Here is a 19,926-nt window from a genome sequence, read left to right as displayed (position 1 = left end):
GCATTTCTAACTGCTGTGTATAGAAGGGAGTTTATTCCTTTGTTTATTTTTGTATCTTAGTTTAGAGATACTCAGTTCTGATTGGTCAATTTGGATATTCCAGAGGTTGTTAAGTCTCACTAACAGACTGTTGCTAAGGAGGCTCAAGGGACTATGTGCAGTCATATCAGTCCGCAGAAAGAAGTCTGGTCCTTCTATCGTCAGCTGTGGACAACAACACATTAGTTTTCTCCTTCAGAAAACACAGTGGGATAGATTTTGAATATTACTTTTCACGCTGCAGTCTCGTTCCTAGATAGTATTGGATTAGGGCTGCACAATTACCAACAATTTATCAAAATCGCAACATGGACAAGTGCAAAATTCAAATAGCAGGAAGCTCAATATTTGCAAAAGACTGAATATGTCTTAAATAAAATAAATTGAATGAGTATTGTAGAGCTGCAGAGGTATCTGGGCCTCCAAATCATCAATTCTACAGACTCAACAGAACATAATTGTTTGGATAAGATCCTCGTAAAGAAAAATACAGATTTCCTCACATATATAATACACGCTTTATGATACAATCTGTAGTTTTCAAAAGTTATCTTTAGCTCTAATTTTGTGAATCGTTGCGCAATTTCAATATCAGTCTAAATAATTGCAATTTTTCCAAATCATGCATCCCTTCATTGGAGGAATTAAAAAATATTCCTGCAGTGAATGGAGGTAAAATGTATACACCATACTCAATAATAGTCATACTAATGGAGAGTAAAATCTCTATATTAAAATAAATATTTCAGACTAAGTGCTTTATTCGGTGCCTCGCTGTTCGTGGAAAAATGGTAAATGTTCAGAGTGCTTTGAGGTCTGATTATAACACCGCTCATTATTTCATTCAAAGCAGTAATTGGCTTTTATTGCACATTTCCTTCTTCTACTCGTACCTCCACATGAGTCATTTAACTCGCAGCCACTCATAGTCAGCTGGACCTGCATACCTATCATTAAGGAAGTGTTGCTTACTAACATGTAGGAAAACACTTCAAGACCCACACATATCAATTTTATATTCTGGTACTTTTGTGTCTTGGCATGAACTTAGATAATTTATCAAATATCTGCTTTGATACTCCGGGATAGGGCTGCAAGATTTGGAAAATAATGATTGATTTCATCACAATATTGGATGAATTTTAAACATATTTCAAATGATCATGTTAAGAAGAGTTGTACGTTTTTAAGAGTCCATGAAATACGTCTTGTAGTCCTAGAATCTCTGCAGCAGCACAATCCTCATTTCAAATGGATATTTATTTGCTGTGATTTGAGCTGATTGCAATACATTTTCTTTGCATTTTCAGACGAGACAACAAGGCTACCTGGTGAGCAGGGGCAGACTCCTCCTGGCATCCACATCTCCAAGAGGCTGCTCTTCTCCATAGTGCATGAAAAATCAGGTGAGGTTCAAGAAGATACACTGCAGGCAGCTTGCTTCCTTTCAGATGCATCGCAGACTTATCTGAATTGGTCAAGTTAGACAGACTCAGTCTTCAATTATATACTTGGATATGTAACTTATATGATATTGAATAACTGTTTTAAGATGATGTTCTTGCTTTGAAATTCATCCCTGGACTCTGAATTGGCTTCAAAGTGCGACCCATCTTCGTTAAGCTCAGTTTTTAGGCATCTCTATTTTATGGGTGTTACTTAATATCAAACGGGAGAATGTGTAGATGTAGAATTATTATTCTAAATAATGCTCCTTTCCCTGAGGAGGTTTTCCTGCTCTCCTGTGCCCTGCTTAGACTAAAACACAGTAGCCAAGCATTGTTTACGGAACAAAGGCTAAACTATAATAAACCTGAACCATTAACGGCTGAGCTACCGGGACCTCAAGAGTAATCCTTTAAGAAGATTGCACTTATTTCCCAAGTTGACATTGAGTAGATGGAAAAGATTAATTTCAGCACTTAAATGAAATGAAGCTCATTTAAATGTTAAAGCTCGAACAAACTTCAATGAAAAAGCAGGTTTCTCTTTCATTGTATGTAAAGCATTGACAGGGGTTGTTTCTTTTCTGCAGAAAAATGGGATTCTTTCATCCGGGAAACTGAAGACATCAACACGTTGAGAGAGTGTGTTCAGATCTTGTTCAACAGCAGATACGGTGAGCCTCTCTTCAGCCCTTTCTCATTTCTCAATGTTCTCCTCCTCGACTCCTCGGTCCTCCGGTAGTGACCCGTGATTACAAGTTACTTAAGAGGATCAAATGCACATCAAACTTTCTGCCCTTCACCATTTGTTACTCACTAAGGACACCCCGTCTGGATATTAGGCTACTTATGTTTTTAATACTACTGCTCTAATGGTGATCTTACAGTGAGAACAGCTGCTGAGGTTTTTAGAAAAAAAGACAGAATTTAGAATTATTTAAACTTATCAGACATTTTTTTTCAAATTGACATTTAGAAAAAAGTCATAGATTTGAAAAAAAGGCAGAATTTTGGGAAAAAGTGATAATTTTGAAGAAAGTTGGAAATTGGAGAAAGTAGAAATGTGTATGTGTATATCCGTTCATTCAAAATATTCCCCCCTCAGTCAAATCATCCCGGCGGCTGTCTGCATCTGTAGCCTGTCATTGTCTCATGACACCACATTGTGATGTGGTGTCATGAGACAATGCTGTCATCATCCTGTCATCAGTAGTGGACGTTGCTTCAGAATGATTCAGAGGAGAGGATTTCTCCTTTCTCTAATCGCCTGTTGTTTCCTCTTCTCGCTCCTCGGTTCCCCTCCTCGACTCCTCCGCTCGCATCTAATGTGGGCGGGACTGAGACTCGAGGCGAGCAGGGGAAAGCTGAGAAATGAGAAAGGGCTTTTGAATGTATATTTTTGGGGCCTCATATCACATATAGGCAGCGGTTTCCAAAGCTACCCCAGCCTCCTCGAGCTATTGTTGATGCGCCGTGATGTTCTGTGCTTATCTGTGGATGGTGATGGATTTGGGTCAGTGCTGTGGTTTGATCGTGTTCTCCTCAGGGATGCACCCGACACGTATTTGAGGCTGTATTACATGGTAAAACCTGCAGAAAAAGGTCTGATATCAGTGGATACTGTGGCTACAAGCAGCCAAGGAACATTAAGACACATTGGATCTGTCTCCAGAGTTTTAGTCCAATCCAACAACATCGGTCATCATCCTCTCCTAGTCCAGCAGTGGCTCAGTCAGTAGGGGCTTGGACTGGGAATTGTAAGGTCGCCAGTTCAAGTCCCCGAACAGACTTGAAAAATATGGAAGGTGGACTGCTACTTGGAGAGGTCCCAGTTCACCTCCTAAGCCCTGCTGTGGTGTCCTTGAGCAAGGCACCGGACACCTCCAATCCCCCTCCCCATTGCTCCCCGGGCGCTGCACAATAGCTGCCCACTGCTCCTAGTACTAGGATGGGGTAAATGCAGAGGACCAATTTCACTGTGTGTGCTCTGCTGTGTGCATGTATGTGACTAATAAAGAGGGTTTCATCCTCCAATTCTATCTATCTATCTATCTATCTCACAGTTTAAATTCTCCTTTAGCTGGAATACTTGACCTGCTTTGTAGATCCAAGTTTCCCTACAACAAATACATAAAGATCAGTGAACTACAGATGCACCAATTGCAGTTCTTGTCCCATTCGAATATCTTAAAAGTCCTACCCTTTTTATGTCAAATGCATCCCTATTTTTGCTCTTGTAGGTTTTCAAATTGTGAGATTTATTCTGAAGAAATTCCACATTGATGTGTGTGTAAATTCCCTCAATGGCTGATCAATCATAGCGCCTCTAGAATAAACACACTATAACTTAAGTGTAAATCTAAGGGAGGTTTTCTGTCAGAAGCATCACATACTATATTAAATTACATATTCTAATAATCCTGTTTGTTCCACTTCCAGCTGAGGCCCTGGGTCTAGATCACATGGTGCCTGTCCCCTACCGTAAAATAGCGTGCGACCCCGGGGCCGTGGAGATCATCGGCATCCCCGACCAGATCCCCTTCAAGAGGCCCTGCACCTACGGAGTCCCCAAACTCAAACGCATCCTGGACGAGCGCCACGGCATCCGCTTCATTGTCAAACGGTAAATATTTAATGTGTGTTGTTAGCATGATGGACACTAATCTTTGTGTTCAGCTGATGTAATTTCACAGACTACATATTTAAGGGCGTGACTTTTTTCATACTTTTTGACATATTTAACTTTTTGGACATATTTTAAAAAACAATTTTTATTTTCATGTTGTTTTTTTTTACAGTTTTTACTCGATTTTTTCCCCTATTTTTCAACATACTATACTATAACTTAATTCATATTTTACTATGGCTTTCTTCGGATTTTCTAACATGACTTTTAATCTAACTCACTATACATTTTTCCAACTTTACTCTTACTTTGTCCTCAATATTTCTGCCTGTTTCCTTGTGTAATTAATTATAAATCACCCAGTGAGTGCCAATCAGAATCACCCACTTGGAACGTCCACAGAACTACAGTATGGAAACTTTTATTTTGAAAAGATAATTAAATAAGCAGTCGGAGAGCGAGCCAGCGTTTACCATCTGTGTGACAAACGTCTGTTTCCGCGTCCCGCTGACTGGGAAACCATTCCCACTCGTTTCCCAAATGACTTCCCTTTGCAGCATATTGCTAACGGCTGCTCTTCCATCCATTTGTTTTCTGCTAATTTAAATGAGCCACCATGCCTTGTTTGAGATAACGCATCTCCTAACGAATCCTGCGAGCAGCTCATTACTGTTAATAGAATTATGAAAGATTGAAAATGCGATTCATTTAGAATTACATCACATTCCCATTGTCGTTGAGAGACTATCCAGATGCAGGCCCTGATTCATTTTTTGGCATGTTCCCTGTTGACAGACTGGGCTCGGTTTGAGTTTAAGTGATTGGTAATTATAACGGTTGGCAGCTTCAACTGGAGCCAAATTTAGTTTTCATTTAAAGCTGCAGACAAGCTACTAATTATGCCAAGATCACATGTAATAAGATAAAACAAATCCACTTATGAGGAATTCATTTTTAAAAGGAAAAGTGATCGGAAAGTACAGAAAAACTTGCTGGCTTTTGTAAAAATCTAATTGTGGGTTTTCTTTTTGATTATCTTTGGTCCAGAGTGAGGATCCTGATAAAAAGGATGGACATTTTAATTAAATGTGACACAAATGTTCATTTTAAGCAACTTCCCCTTTTCCACCACTTAATGTCGTCAAAAGTAATCCTTTTAGCCTCAGCTGTGCAGTTAAATACTAACAGACTGTAGGACATTACCATCTCAGAGCTAATGTGGTGGTAAGACAGGAAACTAAACACAAACACTAAGATCTAAGTGTCACGTAGCCCCAGAGCTGCAGCGGTTAAATGATCCAATTATAAAATTGAAATGAACCAGAACTGTTTTGTAAATCCAATAATCGCTGATGTTTTTATTTCATGCAAACATTTAAAAAAATACTGCCTCTCGATTTGGAGATTTTCTCAGTTTTGAACAGACAAAGCAAAACATTAATAGACATTACGTTGGACATTGAGAAACTGGGAAGTCAATCATAAAAAACAGGTCCCAAATTCATAGTTTCCACTTCTGTACACTGAAGTTTTTAACAGAAGGAACAACTCAAACTGGGACTGCTTCCAGCGGCACATTAATCCACGTTGCTCTGGAGATTACTCACAGCAGATGGACGGTTTGTGGGATTTATAAAAAAATGAATTACAGTTCCCAGGTTCATCGTAAGGAAGACGGCATGTCCCAGTGTGGATAGGTGATGGGAGAAGTTTCCAAACAAAAGGGAATAAAAGAACAAGAGACTATATTGCAAAAGTTTCTGTCCCTAAACTATTCATCTTGTTCAGCAGTGACCCCGATAAATAAAAAGAGGTCAGGTGGATTAAATAAGACAAGGAGGTAATTCATTATAAAAGGAAAGTAGCCATAAAAAGTCTCTGCAGGTTTCATCTTTTTATTTCAAACAGACACACATAAAAACTGATAAATGAATGAATGAATACAATTTAGAAAGAGGAAACCCCCATGAACAGTATATCTTTTTCATGTTTTCAGAATTGTTTTCAAACAAATAACATCCCAAAAAAAGAATGAAAAATAAGTAAAAGAATAAATCAAATAAATAAAAGAATATATAAAATAAATAAAAGAATATATAAAATAAATAAAAGAATATATAAAATAAATAAAAGAATATATAAAAGAAATAAAAGAATATATAAAATAAATAAAAGAATAAATAAACTAAATAAAAGAATATTTAAAATAAATAAAAGAATATATAAAATAAATAAAAGAATATATAAAATAAATAAAAGAATATATAAAATAAATAAAAGAATATTTAAAATAAATAAAAGAATATATAAACTAAATAAAAGAATATATAAACTAAATAAAAGAATATATAAACTAAATAAAAGAATATATAAACTAAATAAAAGAATATATAAACTAAATAAAAGAATATATAAACTAAATAAAAGAATATATAAAATAAATAAAAGAATATATAAAATAAATAAAAGAATAAATAAACTAAATAAAAGAATATATAAACTAAATAAAAGAATATATAAAAGAAATAAAAGAATATATAAAATAAATAAAATAATATATAAAAGAAATAAAAGAATATATAAAAGAAATAAAAGAATATATAAAATAAATAAAAGAATATATAAACTAAATAAAAGAATATATAAAATAAATAAAAGAATATATAAAATAAATAAAAGAATAAATAAAAGAATATATAAAATAAATAAAAGAATATATAAAATAAATAAAAGAATATATAAAATATATAAAATAAATCAAAGAATATATAAAATAAATAAAAGAATATATAAAATAAATAAAAGAATATATAAAATAAATAAAAGAATAAATAAAATAAATAAAAGAATAAATAAAATAATATATAAAATAAATAAAAGAATATATAAAATAAATAAAAGAATATATAAAATAAATAAATACCTAATTAAAAAGAGGAAAGCACCCATACAGTACCCTGCATGTTTAATCATTTCATATCCACGTAATTAATAAACGCCCAGAGAAATACGTGTGATCAAAGATGAATTACGCTCACAGCAGGAGAGGAGCCTCTCTGAGTGCTTCACTCCCTCTCAGTTATTTTCAGCTCAGTGCTAACAGAGCAACGACTCATTTACTGGATCGCTGCTCTGAGACTGATTGTTTAAAGAGGAGTTCATGTAACGCTGAGAAAGCTGTAATGATGACTTCTGCATGTACTCTGCTTGCATCATGCATCGAGCCCTGAGAGATAACTGAACTCCTTGTGACTAATGGTTTCCCTCTCTGTGTTTCAGAATGTTCGATGAGAGGATTTTCACCGGTAAGGCTGTGACTCATGTTGCTTTGTTTCACATTTCCTCATGCAAACACGAGCTGTGGTTTGGCCTCATTTATAAAAACACTGCTGAACTAGGTCTTTAAAGATGATAGGAGAACACTTAAGCACTTGTCGGGTTAATAGTTAAACGTTTATATGTGTGAGCAGTCCTTCAACAAATTGATCCAGAGTGAAAAATATAAAGTAAAGTCGACGGAAACTTCAGGATTTACACTTTTTCCATCCCATAAGCCTCAGCTGCTCATAAGTTACACGCTAATATACTGTAACATGTCAAGGTCAACATGCTACAATCTTAAAGGCGGATTTTGGTCTATTTTTTTGTCAAGAATCTATGAAAATAATTTAAATTGTTTTGCAAAAATGTCATAAAAGCTGTTTTCAGACTCTCAAATATGGAAATATCCTGCTGTCCTCTGTTTTATGACGTGTTAAAGTGCATATCTTTACTCATAATTGTATTTTTTAACATGAATATATGAGTCTTTGTAAAGTTACATGTTAAAGAAATGATGGGAGCAAACCGGGAGGAGAGATTGAATTTGTTATAATTGTTAACCTTATTTTAAAGGGGTTTCTACGCCTTCACCAGCTAAATTCATCATATCAGTAGCACACAAGTGTCTTTACTGCAGGTAATATCCCTCCGTTTCATTATGAGCACCTACCTGGAAGTAGTGCAGTCTAATTAGACAGAATCCCAGCTCATTTGGATCAGCGCCTGCACTTCCTTCAGATAATAAATGATGTGTGTAGAGGGAGCTTTGTGTAAAATGTTATAGTTTGGTTGGGATTTGATGTGTGCTTTGTGTGGAACCTGAGCCAGACATTAAGCCGCACAATATTTGTCAGAATATTTGCAATTAATTACAGTTACCGACTAACAGAAAGTCTTTATTTATATACTTGCACAGCCCACAGATGTTGCCTGCTAATGGGATGCTCTGTTTGTTTGTTTTCTGCGTCGTGTTTGTCGAAGCTGCTGGCAAGATAGCGAGAGAGGAGGGGAAGCACGACCCCGGCTCGCTGCCAGAAGACGGCTTCCTGGACAATCTGAGCATCGCGCCCACCAGCGAGGGGGGGGGCCGAGACCTTCACTGCAGCAGGTCAGCGCACACATGCACATGCACGCACACACACACACACACACTGATGCAGACTGAGCTCATAATGTGGGAATATGAGATAGTGGACTGGGCTTACTGCATTTATATCCAGCATCACTCAGAGTGTGGACTGAATTAAACATTACTATCAGGACACTAGCTGTGAGGAATGTGGAGGAATGTAAACTTAAATACTACAATATTCCTGCTCTACCATCCAGATGATGGCGTATTGAAGCGCTGACTATTGGTGCTTTCATAAAATAGATTTTAGGTGTGGATTTAATGATTGATTCGGTACAGGAAAGGAGACATATCCCTATATCTATACATTTCCCAGCTCTAGTTGTGATACGTTAATTGAAGCAGTATTTATTGATGCATATTTAGCTTTAAATATATTGTACAAAATTGACTGACAAGGATGCATTGTATAAAAATCAGAGCGAGTAAATCAAATCTCAGAATGGCAGTGGGGATTTATTAATACACAAGCTGTATCTGCACAATTTAACACATTGATTTTCATTTTAAGTGTCTTTATTGGTAGGCAGTATTGAGCCCACGAGTGCTTCTTCTGCCCGAACACGAAATTGGTTTTGTAAGTCACCTGTTTTTATTTAATCTCACAGATCAGCGAGTGCATGCGTGAGTCCCTTGGCTGAGTGTGAAGCAGGTATGTGCCCATGATAAAAGCATTTCTGCATCATTATGGAGAATCAAATGAAAGTTTTAAAGCTATGCCAACAGTCTCTCCAGAAACGTGCCTGATGTTTTCCTGCAGTTCAGATGCTTTAAATGTGTTTAACAGCCATGAAACACAGAGCCACACACTGATGGGCCCTCAGACATAATGTGGTATTAAATCCCCGCAGGTCCGTCGGCAGATTGCATTCCTCTGAAAAGGATTAAAACAGAGCCTCCAGACGGGGAAATCATTCAGGTCACAGTGCCAGGTGAGTCTCTGCCTTAGAGTCTAACCTTGAGGATGTTTAACCGGCTCTGATTTACAGGGGGATGTATGGCATGCACAATGAGAATCACGGTTAATACAAGGAACAGAATGGGGCGGTGAAATTTAGAAATGTTTTGTATTTAAATCACAATAAGAATCATGGTACTTTTTTTCACAAAGAGAAATTGGATTTAAGAATTAATTTAATGAGAAGTTAAACAAAGTAAAAATGCACAATAAAAGAGAACATTCATTAAATATATTATTATTGAAAACATCAGAATTTAAAGTGTGATAAATGTCAAATAAAAATAATAATAAAAGAGGTTAAAAAAAGTTATATAAACATAAAAAGTGATGTGAAAAAGTGCAATGAAATATAAAATAAAAGTGATTATTTTTTGTATAAAAACAAGATGTTAAATTGGAAGTGTGCATCAAAAAATACAATATAATAAATAAAATAACAACGTTTAAATACACACTAAAAACAATATCGAGTTAAAGTTAAATGTGAAAGAAAATAGAACATGTATTTTAACATAAGGAGTTAAAGAAAAATATATGAATGTCTGTATGACTTTAAGTCCAACCCTAAGACAGAATGGAACCATTAATCAGAAGATATTGCAGGAAATATCAGCAGCCTCATTTCTCCTGTTGCCTTTCCTGTTTATAGTTCAACACAGAGCCATTTGTAAAATATGTCTTCCTCCAGATGCTGGTACAGGTGTAGAGGAGGCCAGCGAGTCTGCGTCTGAGCCAGTGGCAGCAGCTGCTGCGTGCCCCCCCACAGCCTCCCCCTCTGCTCCCCCTGCTCCCCCAACTCCCTCGGTCCCCCTTCATCAAATGGAAAATCATGCAGGTAACCAGTCACCCGTCACCCCCTTCCTCCATCTCATTCTCTTCCTTCTCACTGCAGCCACTGGAACGCCAGCAGCGCCACCACTGCCCCCCCCACCCCCCCGCCACTGTTAGGGAGCTAAATACGCTGCCACACGTATGAAAAACACTTTTCTCACGAGCCTTTTTCTCCCACTTTCTGACAACCAAACCTCTAAGTAGAGACCTTTGAAACTCCCTCACTCCCTCCCCAACTCTGTAGCTCTCCCCCTCTGTGAAATGCTCCGTGCATCAGACTGACTTTAGAGTCATTTCAAAGACTTATGCATGGTGCTTATCTCCAGATTTTGAGTTGTCCTGTAGTCCTGCTGCCCAAAATGATTAGTCTTAGACACCTGCTCCTCAAAGATCCCTTCAGCACTCCCAGATCCCTCCTCTATCTAACACGGACCTGCACCTTTAAAACTGAAGTGACTAGAGTAGCGTCCCCAAGACACCTGAGTACACTGCTCTCTTTCTAAGCTGCCTCCTTCATAAATAAACACAATTTACAGGATTTTATTTATTACATTTGACCTTAAAGGGCCGGTTCACCCAAATTACAAACACCTATTATTTTCTATCTTTGGTTGTATAAATACTTTAATGCTTTTATTAGTCCAATATTTCCGATACAGCATCTTTAACTAAATTAAATTCACCTCCAATTGATCGACGTTGAAGCACGAATCTTTGCTCTGATTTTGGTGAAATGGCCCTTTAAGCCCTCTGCACAGTATGCATTTATTAATGGATGAAAAGCAGAATTAAAACAGTTAGATTTTTGGATTTATCATTTGTATAAAAATACTAATACAGAAACATTTAAAATATGCAAATGCCAAAAATAACATTTCATTTCTTTCTAAATTAAATGAACCTTTAAATGAGGTTTTCCTTTTTTAAATATCCGATGCAGCGTTAGAGAATGAAGAGTCCACTCAGCGGTCTTGGGCTCAGCGTACACTTTTTTTTGTTTTATTTTGTTGATTTGATTGTGCTTTGTTTAAGTTTTCTTTTCTTTCACAAATGACCTCTAAAGGAAAGAACACGAAGGTGAGTGCAGCAACTGTCACGTCTAGAATTATTCGCTGTTGAACTCCATTTATTCCGTTGCATTATATGTCGTAAAGTCAGAAACAAGTGTGGCCCAGAAAACTAAAATAAATCCCGAAATATTACAGATATTTTCAGTGTTTGTTTCACACTTCTGTCTCCTGTGCTGCACACAGTGTTTGTGTCAGTCAGTCTTTAATTTGTTTGCATAATACACACGATTCAAAATATGTGTTTTTGTGAGCTCAGCTAACAGCTGTGGTTCACCTTGGCACCCTGAGTAATATTTCACATATCTGGATTCTCTTTTCTATAGTTGTTTGACAGCTTCTCTCTTTGCCCTGCTCTTGTTTCTCTGTCCTGTTTCAGCTGAAGCTCTGTCTCCCACCGCGGCCTCCCAGAGCATCCGAAGATCCTCTGAAGGTGATGCCTCACTCACATTTCTGTTTATTAAGTCAGTGGATTTTGCCACTTCGACCGACTGAATTAATAAAACTGCTTCTGACTTTTTATTTTCATGTTCTGTGAATCTCACTGAGACTTGTCTGACAGTTTATAGATTATTTAAATTCATAGTCAACTTTATATATTTGTATTTCTCTTTCTTCTTTATTATTTCTCCTTGTATTGTATTATGCAGCTGCAACACAAACATGTCCCAGTTTGAGATTAATAAAGTCTTATCTTATCTAGATGGCAAAACCTGATCTTAGAATAGATGAAGCTTCATTCATAACGTTGACTTCTGACTTCGCTCACTATGTTTACCAAACCATACATTCTGCTTTAACCGATATTATTTGTCGTTCAAAAACATTTTACTGCTCTCAGATAAAGATTGCTCTCCCTCTTCCTGCAAAATAAAGGACGCACACACCTGTACTGTATCATACATCACTTTTAAATGTCTACAAAAAACCAACAAGTCTACTGGTACAGTCCTAACTCTTTCAGGTGCAGCACAGTGTTTTGTTTTAAGTCACATCCACCTAAAAACCTCCACTTTTAGCCCCGTTTACACCCTCCTCCATCTGCCTTTGCTCCGTCCATTTGTTAAGGTCAGCGGTGATTAATGCAGTGAGTTTGTCATTACCAGGTGAGAGAGGGCGGGGCGGGGGGGGGGGGGAATTCATCAAAACAAAGCTGCTGAGGGTGGAGGTAGTAATGTTCACAGGTGGGAAGACAACCCCCCCCCCCGGCCCCCAGTTGCCCTCCTGTAATAACTCCCCTGTAATGCTCTCTGTGTGAATGTTTCGCCTCCTTCAGCAGGCAGCCTGGTGGAGGACATTGGTGAAATGATTCTGCAGCTCCGGAGACAAGTGGAGAGTCTGTTCAGCGTGAAGTACGGTGAGTGTCTGCAGGAGGGGGAGCTCGCTCAGGGCAAGGGGTCAAATCAGAGCCATTCATTCTGCAGCAAGACACCATTCACCAGTGTAAAGCTTTTATAGTCCCTTTGAAATATTAATATTCTAACATTTAAGGAGTTTAAATTATTCAATATGTCAGAATTAGTCTTTTAAATGAGCGGCAAATGAAAGGATTTAAGGAGATCAAACGCTATTACATGCCAGAGGAGTTTAATCAGAGGGAAGCCGGGGCACAACAGGACGTCTGATCGTTTGATGCAATTTAAAATCAGTGCAGCCATGGTGGACTTCTGAGCAGTTTGAGGTATAGATACAACTCTGTTTACATGCTTCATATCAGAGCAGAAACTGGCATGATAATCTGAAGAGCCATCAAAGAATAAAAGCACTGGATCAAAGGCTTTATCCGGCATATCCACAAAAGCTAGTAATGGCAATGAAATCTGAAGTCTCCTCCCGCAGTAAAACATGCTTTATGCTTAAAGTAAAAGAAACTGACATGCGAACAGGAAGTAAGCATCACAAGTCCCTAGACTAAAACCCAATGGTATCGTTCCATATATTGCAGAAAATAAGATCTGCAGCAAACACACGTTGATGATACTCACACGTTTTGTTCAGCAGAAGAAAACTCCACATATTAAAACCACTTTATGACTTTTGAAATGTAAATCAAATCTCCTGCAGCTCAAAGCTAACGTTGGGCTATGAAGAAACTACATCACGGTCACATGACTTCACGTCACCACCGCTAAGCTAAAGGCGGCTAATACTGGGCGTGATGGCGTTCAGTATCGTCTCCTTTAGTTACTTGTTAGCAGTCCCAGTTTTCAAGACACACAGAAGCTGAGTAACAGAAGTGACTCTTTCCGGCACCACTCTATTTGCACACTAGCATCCAGTGATCCTCTCCTCTCCTCCTCTCCCTCAGCTGATGCTCTGGGCCTGCCTGAGCCCGCCAAGGTTCCTTACTCCAAGTTCCAGATGTACCCGGAGGATCTGTACGTCACCGGGATGCCAGAAGGAATCTCCCTCCGGAGGCCCAACTGCTTCGGCGCGGCCAAACTGAGAAAGATCTTAGCTGTCAGCAGCCAGATCCAGTTTGTGATCAACAGGTGAAGTAGTCTCCTGTGATGGAAAATAGCATCATGTATCACTTTATTATCAGATAAACAAGGCTGTGTTTAGAGGAGATGAGTTCAGTGTGGAGATTCACTCACTGCTTTAATTTGTGTTGTTGTCTGTCTCCAGGCCGGAGCTGCTAACTGAGCAAGTAAAACAAGAGATGCCTTTAATGCCCATCTGTGATCCAGGTGAGTTTCGTTTGGCTTTTATCCATTATGCCGTTTAACTGGGAGGGGTTCACTGACTAACTCCAACAATAAGAGAAGTTTACCTAAAAGCCATGATTACAGAATAAAGCCACTTAGCGCATGTTATGAATATGAATATGTAATTAGATGATTATTGTTCCTACATTAGTCACTCGTCATTTAGATCATGCAAATCGTTGCAGTAGCATGCAACATGGCACAGTTTGTGGCTCCAGATCACTACATTTACCATGCTGCATTGGGGTTCAGAGGTGGGACTCTCGTTGGATACATGCTTTCAGTTTTGAGGGTTAGTTTGCATCATATTTTTGAATAAGAAAAGCGTTCCTTAAAGGTGAAACCTCTGTGATTTCATTCCCTTCACAGTAAAACAAGTCATATTTAGCCTTGAAGTGGTTTTTCCTTCTTCTGCACATGCAGTGTTCATTTTAAAAAGCTGCAGCTGTGCCACAGATTGTGGAACTGAGAGCTCTGCAGATAAAGTGTCCTCTGCGCAGACAATAGGGAGGCTGTGTGAGAGCTCGTAACGCAGCTTTAAGATGCTGTTTGCTGTCCTCTGTGTGAAGTGATGAGGTTAAATCCAGTTCATGTGCTGTTTTTAAAAGTGCTTTCTGAGGGGGAAAAAGAGAAAGTCCTTGCAGGGATTTCCTGCAGCTATCTCTACCTCTCACTGTGGCAGAGCTAAGCTGCTGGAACAGAAGAGGCTCTTTGTTGTCCTCAGTAAATCTTGGACCACGACAGAAGTTTAACCTTTGAAATGTTCGTCCCAAAGAGCTGGACGACACGGATGCGTCTCCAGAGGACACTGCAGCGCTGTCCAAGAGGCCGGGCTTCTCAGGTACCCTCCCTCACCGTGATGATATGTGACATCACAGCTCTGTGTGTTGATCACTCCACCTTTCATCATCTTCCATAATGTCTCCGTCCTCAGAATGCCTGGAGTCCAAGCTGTCTCGCATCGACCTGGCCAACACGCTGCGGGAGCAGGTCCAGGATCTGTTCAACAGGAAGTACGGGGAGGCGTTGGGCATCAAGTACCCGGTCCAAGTGCCTTACAAGAGGATCAAGAACAACCCGGACTCTGTCATCATCGAGGGCCTCCCCCCCGGCATCCCCTTCAGGAAGCCCTGCACCTTCGGCTCCCAGAACCTGGAGCGGATCCTGGCCGTCGCCGACAAAATCAACTTCACCATCACCAGGTGGGACTTCCTGTCACATGACCACCAGTCCCTCTTAGTAAACTTCTCTCTCAATGTAATCCCTGCGCCGTGATATCCTGTATATCAATCAGGAACACACACGCTTAACCCTATACTCGCTCTAAGAGTTAAACTTCTGCTCCTATAAGAAGTGTCAAATATAATGTGCAGCTAAAATACAAACAATCAGACGCTTAAAACCAAATATGTCCCCATTAAAACCCATTACAACCCATTACACTCATTACAACCCATTATAACCCATTATAACCCATTAAAACCAAGATCCCATAGATCCCATCCATTTGTGGGGACTTCAGAGCATCTTCAGTGAGGCACAACGGTTAAAATATTCCTGCTTTTTTTCTCTTTGCAGACCTTTTCAAGGACTCATTCCAAAACCAGGTAAGAAAACCATTGTTTTATCATGGAGATCCATCCTAAATGACACTGATATAAATACTGACGTTAATCTGCCTTCTCACAGCACCTCGACGAGTCACTTTACTGAAGAAGGCGTACGCGGCGATAAGTGGTGAGTGGAGCGAGTTTTCAGAGCCGCCGTGTTTCTGTCGTTGCTTCAGGAGGTTTTTATTGAGCGGGTTCTCTCCTCCTCACAGACGATGACGACATTAACCGCATGGGAGAGAAGGTAGTTCTTCGAGAGCAAGTCAAGGAGCTGTTCAACAAGAAATACGGTAAACACACTTCAGTTTTAACTTGAGCGGCTTTTATTTGAACTATATGTTATTATAGACCTTTCAATAGGTGGCAGCATGTCTGAACACATAAATCATTCTTGCAGCACTTCTTAGAATAATGATCTGTATACATTCACTTTGTTTTATTCCTCAGGCTCTTCCACATGCTCTTTCCCACAGCAATAAGTCCAGGCTCACATCTGTTTATTTGTAATTCAGGTATTTTAATCAGATTTGAGGTTATACACAATAACATTTGACATTCATTTGGAAGAAATCCCTTCCCACACGTGACCCTAGACCTTCAAAGATTCAAAAGCTTTATGGTCATGTTTGTAATAGTTACAGAGCAGTTTTGGCAATGAAATATATCCTCGGCTCCTCCAACGGTGCAACACTATGAACTCGAGACGTAAAAACAGATATAAATAGTGCAAGAAAAGATGGAAGTTAAAGGAGTTGGATGTAGAATTAAAGCAAGGACTCAATGAAACAAAAAGATCTTTCTAATGAAGGGTAGATGAAGCAGTGAGAGCTGAGGGCTCGGACTCCTGTAACACAACACTTCCAAAGGTCAGATGATGCTTAAGATTTCTAATTATAGATAAAAGATTAGAAGAAGTCGGTCTTTCTGTTCGAGAGTCTTCAGCAGCGGAGGACATCGTGCTCCTGCTGTCGTTCATTTACATTTACGCCTCAAAAAGTCCCAATCTTGCCAAGTATATTTGTCTAATATCTAGTCAAAATCTGTCTTGGCACTTTAACATAAGACCTAATAACTTAGGAGGTAACGATGCAGGGAGATATAGGGTCTTGTTTTTTGTTTTTATCTCAGATTAACATCAGAAAACTGAAACCTTTGGAGCATTTCTGGCTGATTTTCTACAAAACATTTCCTGATTCTGTTCAAATGTAGTTCCATTACAAGATCTAATTTATCTGAATATCCCATCTTATTTCAAGACATCTTACCAAGCACATTTTTGCTTCTTCTATCAGCATATTTTTGTACTTTTCACAAGAGAAAACACCTTGTTTTTTGATATTGGGTTGCTTGTTTTTGGAGCAGCATTTTTTCCAGTGTATCTGTATCTTGTGGAGCTTTTAGAAAATCAACCAGCCCTGTTGTCCTCCTGTGAGCGGCTCTCCGAAGCTGATGGTAAAAGGTGTGTTTTTGGTTGTGTCTTTGATCGTGTGTGTGTCGTGCTGTGTTCAGGCGAGGCTCTGGGACTGGACCGCTCCGTGGTGGTCCCGTACAAACTGATCCGCGGCAGTCCGGAGTCGGTAGAAATCAGTGGCCTTCCAGACGACATCCCCTTCAGAAACCCCAACACCTACGACATCGTGTGCCTGGAGAAAGTCCTTCAAGCTGCGGATAAAATAACGTTCAACATCGTGAGCCAGCTCCAGTGAGTGCTGCGCGTCCAATCAGCTGTCAGGGGGAACGTAGCCTCCTGATAGTTAAGCTCATTATGTCTTCTTTATGCTTTGCCTTTAAATCCAGCCTGAGATGTCACGAGTAAATCCACCTCAGCAGCAGATGTAAATAACATCAAAAAGTGAACAGTATTTTGACGTTGAAGCCGTGGAGCTGTGAGGAAAGAACGGAGGCACAGACTTAGAGCCTGCAAACATGAAGGAGCCGCTATAATCATCCAATTGTTTTCTTTATGAATAATCTGCTGAATTTGCCTCCCTTCCCTCTCTCTCGCAGACCCTTTGCAGAAATCTGCAGCCAGCCGTGTAACACAGGTAGGTGTTGGATCTCTTGTTAGTGAAAGCAGAACTCTTGAAGCTTCATGGGGATAACACCGTGTGTGTGTGTGTGTGTGTGTGTGTGTGTGTGTGTGTGTGTGTGTGTGTGTGTGTGTGTGTGTGTGTGTGTGTGTGTGTGTGTGTGTGTGTGTGTGTGTGTGTGTGTGTGCGTGTGCGTGTGTGTGCGTGCGTGCAGCAGGAACAGACGCCTCGACCAATCGACGGAAGCGTAAGAGAGTCCAGGAGAGCAGCCGAGGTCCCGCCTCCTCTGAACACGGGATATCCACCAATCAGATTCCAGTAATGGTACGTTCATTCGACCAACAGGAAGGCCATTGAAGGTGTAATGAATAAAAAGTTGCAGCGCCGGAGGAAGAGAGCAACATTCTGACAACACCTTAACAATGTTAAAATAAAAACTACAAGAAAAAGAAATGATTTAATATTTTTGTGCTTTTCTTTAGGTTTATGTGTTATGAGTATTTTCTTGTAGATACTCCACATTAATCTCAGAGATTATCCAAGAAACAACTCCCATAAATGTGTGAGTTGTTTCTTGGTAAATTAACGAAAATGTTGACCTTCCTCCCAACATTCGTTCATTTTCTCTTTTATCCAAAGGCTCAGAAAGCGCCTGAACTCATTATTGATGTTATATGATGCTAGTTGACCGGCCGGTATCTTTTCAAATCTTACCTTGGGGTCTTGGTTCCTTAAGTTTTGTGATCTTCTATATTTCTGTTAACGTCAAACACCATTTATTGTACAAACTATTAGTACCTCAGATCAGATATGTACCTTTCAGTGAGAACCAGCGGGCTTACAGAGGAGCGCTACAGGCATGGAAGTCATTGTGAAGTATAATCATGCCTAAACTGTCTTATTTCACCCACTGATATATTTGAGGCAAGCTCATCTGTACCAATGAGACATTTACTCCATCACGACTGACTTCCCTCCTCTCTCTCTCTCTCTGTGTGTGTGTGTGCAGCAGTGGCCAATGTACATGGTGGACTACAGCGGCGTGAATGTGCAGGTTCCTGGGAAAGTGAATTACTGAAGGCCACCATGAGATGAGGAGGAGGAGGAGGAGTGTGTCAAAGTGAAACTCTTCCACACGCCGCCACGCTAAAACTTTGTCTGAGCGCGCTGAGACTTGATGTCTGCAGACTTAATAACGCTCTGACTCTGTGGACGAGGAGCAGCAGAATGTACGGACAGCAGTCACTTTCAGTTTCCGGTCATGTTGTTTTTTTTACGAGACAAAGTCATGTGATCCGCTCTTGCTTTCACCAAGTGTCCATCCACTGTCGGGTTGTATTTCTGACGGAGAACATGTCTTTGATAACGATCTGGTTCCATAATATTCAGATATTTGTACTTTTTATTTATTATATTTATTGAGATATAACATTATGTGCAGGGATGTAAAATACATTATTCAGCTCCTTGAGGAACTGTCCCAACACTAACAGAAGCTACTCACTCAGCAGCGACAGGAAGTCAAGCGAACAGCGATGAAGTGTCTTAATTGGAGGAAAGGAAAGGACTCTCAGTTTGTCTGACAGGTAGAACCTCAGCTGTCCAGCGGCAGGAAGTACCTGCAGGAAACAGACCTTCAGTCGGAGCCTTGTCACGTGAGCGCCACTTGTGTAAAAGATAAAGTCAGCCTGAATGTATCATGTAAAGGAAGGAATGGTATGTTACTCTGGACTAACTAATATTTAATATGCTGTACCTTAACGCCAATTAGGCCTTTGAAATAAAATGTGTTGCCTTGCACTTTCATTTGGTTTGAGGTCCTTTCTTTATGTGCTGAAGTGTGTCTGTAATATTTAGGAGTCAAGCCAGTCAAAACAGAGGGAACCAGTGTTAGCTGCAGAACGCTTTTCAGCCATTTTTTCTAGATTTTTTCAGCAGTTTATGGCAAATTATTTAAGCAGTTAATGATTTCCGAGCCTTTTGTTTAGGAGTTTATGTAAATACACTCGAGCTTTCCATTAGCAATACTTCACAAAACAGAACAAAGCTAACTTAAGGAGAGAGAAGACACATTTGAAATATAGAAAAGTCCTCAAAAAGTGCCGACGTAAAATCATTTCAGATTTTGAAATGCCCCTGGGGGAAAGGGCTCTCAT

The 19,926-nt window shown here is 39.4% G+C and overlaps 1 protein-coding gene across 1 annotated transcript in view; it reads left to right on the top strand.

Moving 5' to 3' along the window:
- The window catches only part of gtf2ird1 (GTF2I repeat domain containing 1), a 30,653-nt gene extending 11,077 nt beyond the window's left edge, over nt 1–19,576 (top strand). Inside the window, 21 exon segments of the mRNA XM_063895902.1 lie at nt 1,350–1,445; nt 2,075–2,158; nt 3,924–4,107; nt 7,390–7,415; nt 8,413–8,539; nt 9,172–9,215; nt 9,415–9,495; nt 10,213–10,359; nt 11,802–11,855; nt 12,699–12,779; nt 13,731–13,914; nt 14,051–14,112; nt 14,906–14,971; nt 15,065–15,332; nt 15,709–15,737; nt 15,820–15,867; nt 15,953–16,030; nt 17,250–17,442; nt 17,748–17,785; nt 17,985–18,094; nt 18,780–19,576. Coding sequence (XP_063751972.1) covers nt 1,350–1,445; nt 2,075–2,158; nt 3,924–4,107; nt 7,390–7,415; nt 8,413–8,539; nt 9,172–9,215; nt 9,415–9,495; nt 10,213–10,359; nt 11,802–11,855; nt 12,699–12,779; nt 13,731–13,914; nt 14,051–14,112; nt 14,906–14,971; nt 15,065–15,332; nt 15,709–15,737; nt 15,820–15,867; nt 15,953–16,030; nt 17,250–17,442; nt 17,748–17,785; nt 17,985–18,094; nt 18,780–18,848 — 2,069 coding nt within the window. The 3' untranslated portion in view covers nt 18,849–19,576.
- The last annotated feature ends 350 nt before the right edge of the window (nt 19,577–19,926 follow it).

The sequence above is a fragment of the Eleginops maclovinus genome, chromosome 11 (genome assembly GCF_036324505.1).
Source record: "Eleginops maclovinus isolate JMC-PN-2008 ecotype Puerto Natales chromosome 11, JC_Emac_rtc_rv5, whole genome shotgun sequence".
NCBI classification, from domain to species: Eukaryota; Metazoa; Chordata; class Actinopteri; order Perciformes; family Eleginopidae; genus Eleginops; species Eleginops maclovinus.
This window is presented reverse-complemented; position numbering and strand designations above follow the sequence as displayed.